Source organism: Citrus clementina, unplaced genomic scaffold (assembly GCF_000493195.1).
Source record: "Citrus clementina cultivar Clemenules unplaced genomic scaffold, Citrus_clementina_v1.0 scaffold_4, whole genome shotgun sequence".
Classification (NCBI taxonomy): domain Eukaryota; kingdom Viridiplantae; phylum Streptophyta; class Magnoliopsida; order Sapindales; family Rutaceae; genus Citrus; species Citrus x clementina.
Genome location: NW_006262274.1, coordinates 16,829,629 through 16,831,956, shown reverse-complemented (window position 1 = coordinate 16,831,956; position 2,328 = coordinate 16,829,629). Strand labels below are relative to the sequence as shown.

At 32.1% G+C, this 2,328-nt stretch overlaps 1 protein-coding gene across 1 annotated transcript in view; it reads right to left on the bottom strand.

Annotated features, from left to right (window-relative positions):
- Positions 1 to 626: 626 nt before the first annotated feature.
- LOC18043360 (protein DETOXIFICATION 24) overlaps positions 627 to 2,328 on the bottom strand; it is a 6,796-nt gene continuing 5,094 nt past the window's right edge. Inside the window, exons 4-9 of the mRNA XM_006437214.2 lie at positions 2,278 to 2,318; positions 2,098 to 2,154; positions 1,766 to 2,004; positions 1,259 to 1,377; positions 1,022 to 1,108; positions 627 to 816 (exon numbers count right to left, since the gene is read on the bottom strand). Coding sequence (XP_006437277.2) covers positions 736 to 816; positions 1,022 to 1,108; positions 1,259 to 1,377; positions 1,766 to 2,004; positions 2,098 to 2,154; positions 2,278 to 2,318 — 624 coding nt within the window. The 3' untranslated portion in view covers positions 627 to 735. The remainder of the gene's footprint in view (positions 817 to 1,021; positions 1,109 to 1,258; positions 1,378 to 1,765; positions 2,005 to 2,097; positions 2,155 to 2,277; positions 2,319 to 2,328) is intronic.

Sequence of the window (2,328 nt, the reverse complement as noted above, 5' to 3'; positions counted from 1 at the left end):
CGAACCTATATGTAAAATTACCGAATTTCATCTTACGAAGTTGGAACTATCAATTGCAAGGAATTTGATTCCAGCAGGTGCATGCACCATACCGAAGTAGGGTTACAAAATTGATTATGATCAAGAGCTTTCTAGATCGTCTCAGCTCTTGTGATTCATCCTTATCAAGAACAAAGTATCAATTCAGTCCGCGGTATTATATAATCATCAAATTTTGGTACTTGTTAAAAGGTTTGCTTCTCATTCCCTTTTCTAGTCTTATCTCTATAATAACTATAAATAGTTCGTACAAATTTCAATTTTAATCTATTTTCCTTTCTCTCTTTTTTTTTCTCATTTTCATTATTTTTATTTTTAATATTTGAGAAGTTAGTTTTTTTGAATTTGCAGATAGAGAAAATTCAAAGAGAAGAGTAAAGATATTAAAGACTAAAAATAGTTTTAAAAGTGAGAAAATTACAGGAACACATAGATTCAAAAATAAAAAGAATATTTATTTTAAAAAATTGACATTAAGTGGAATATATAATTAAAGAAGAGATTTTAAGATGGATTTTCCAGGGGTGACAAAAGAAGATGGAAAATCCATTTTACATTCAATTGAATAACTTTGGATTCCTTCTAAAAAAAAAAAAAAAAAGAATAACTTTGGATTCAACTCATTCAGATTTATTATTATTCTACTGATAGGCCCAACCGACAAATATTCTTGTGCAAGTAATGAATTACACAACTCTACATATTTGGAGGGCTTCGATCAGATTCTTCAGATGGTTTCAGCAACCATTTGTTGAGACGTTGGGATGCCTTGTTCACCTGCAAGAATGAGAGCAATATCTATAAATTTTAGCCAACTTTTGATCTTTATTTATTTTTTTAATTTTTATAACCCCAAATAAACACCCATTGTGGACCAAAAAAACCCTTCAAAGAGTGTGTTCTGAAGCCAACCACTCAATAATTAATCTCATAAAAATTTGCAGTAATCACAACACGTGCCCTGCAATCAATCCTAATTTACCTGATCATCCCAATCGGTCCTCCATATGATGAAGGAAAGAATAATGGTTTGAATAACAATTCCACCCAACAATCCAATCCATAAACCCTGTCAAATTAAACCAACATCAATCAACTCGTGAGAGAGTCAATGGTACAATTTTTACAAAACACCATATCTATTTAATTAAAATTGTATTCAATTAACCAGAGTACATTTGATCGTTATTATTAATTAAACATAAACTATATTTCTTACCGTAACTCCGAGATTGGCCACATATGCAAGCAAAACTCCTGTAGGAACTCCAACAAAGTAATAGCTTCCCAAGTTAACAAATGCAACCGTGCTTTGCATTCCAGCACCTACAGCTACCCCTGAAAAATTGATTTGCGAGGCATCAATGAGTATCCCAACAAAGTATCATACTTAGGGTGCGTTTGGAATTGAAGTTGGTCAACTGTAACTTAAAAGGTACAGCACTAAAGTGTTTGGTAAACACTAACTACTGTAACTTAAAAGTTATACTGATATAATTTTTCACTTGTGTGATGGAAAATTTATTATATCTTTAATAATTTTATCAAAATTATTATTTAAAATTTATATTTACTACGTATTACTAACTTTTATTTCATAGATATATTTTTTTTTTCCACAACAGCTGTAGCTTTTAAGCTGCAATACCTTAATATCAAACGCATCCTTAGTAATCATAGCATTAGTGTTTTTTTTTTTCCAAGTTTTCGAAGAAATAACACTTGCCTGAGAGTACTGGCTGAACGCTGTTAAGCAAAACGGAGAAAGAGAGCAGAACAGATAGTTTCGATACTTCTTCTGCAATTTCCTCACTAGTTGTAAACAGGTATGAAATCTGACGGCCAAAGATTAAACATAAAATCCAACAGATCACTCCAAGACAGGCTGAAATAGTGAGTATGACTTTAATGGAAAATTTTGTGGCTTTCGCATTTCCTCTCCCGAGTTCATTCGACACCCGCACGCTGATCAACAAATGATATTACAACATTAGAGCTTGTGAATTTCAAGTATAAGGAGCCAGAGAGGGTATTTGTTGAAGCAATGTATATCTATACCATGAGGCACCAAGGAAGCCAAGGCAGATCATTAATTGAAATGCACTGATATTGAGGCTGCAACAACAATTTAATTAATTAGCTTTAAAGCCAAATTCTTAAAAAGATTATTTATGAAAATCAACTGGAACTGGAAGTAATAAATGTGAAATAAGGTTTTAATAATAGCTAAGACCTTACCAAATAGAGAAAGCAGATATGGCAACGGTTGCATTTTTCATGTACCCAGCC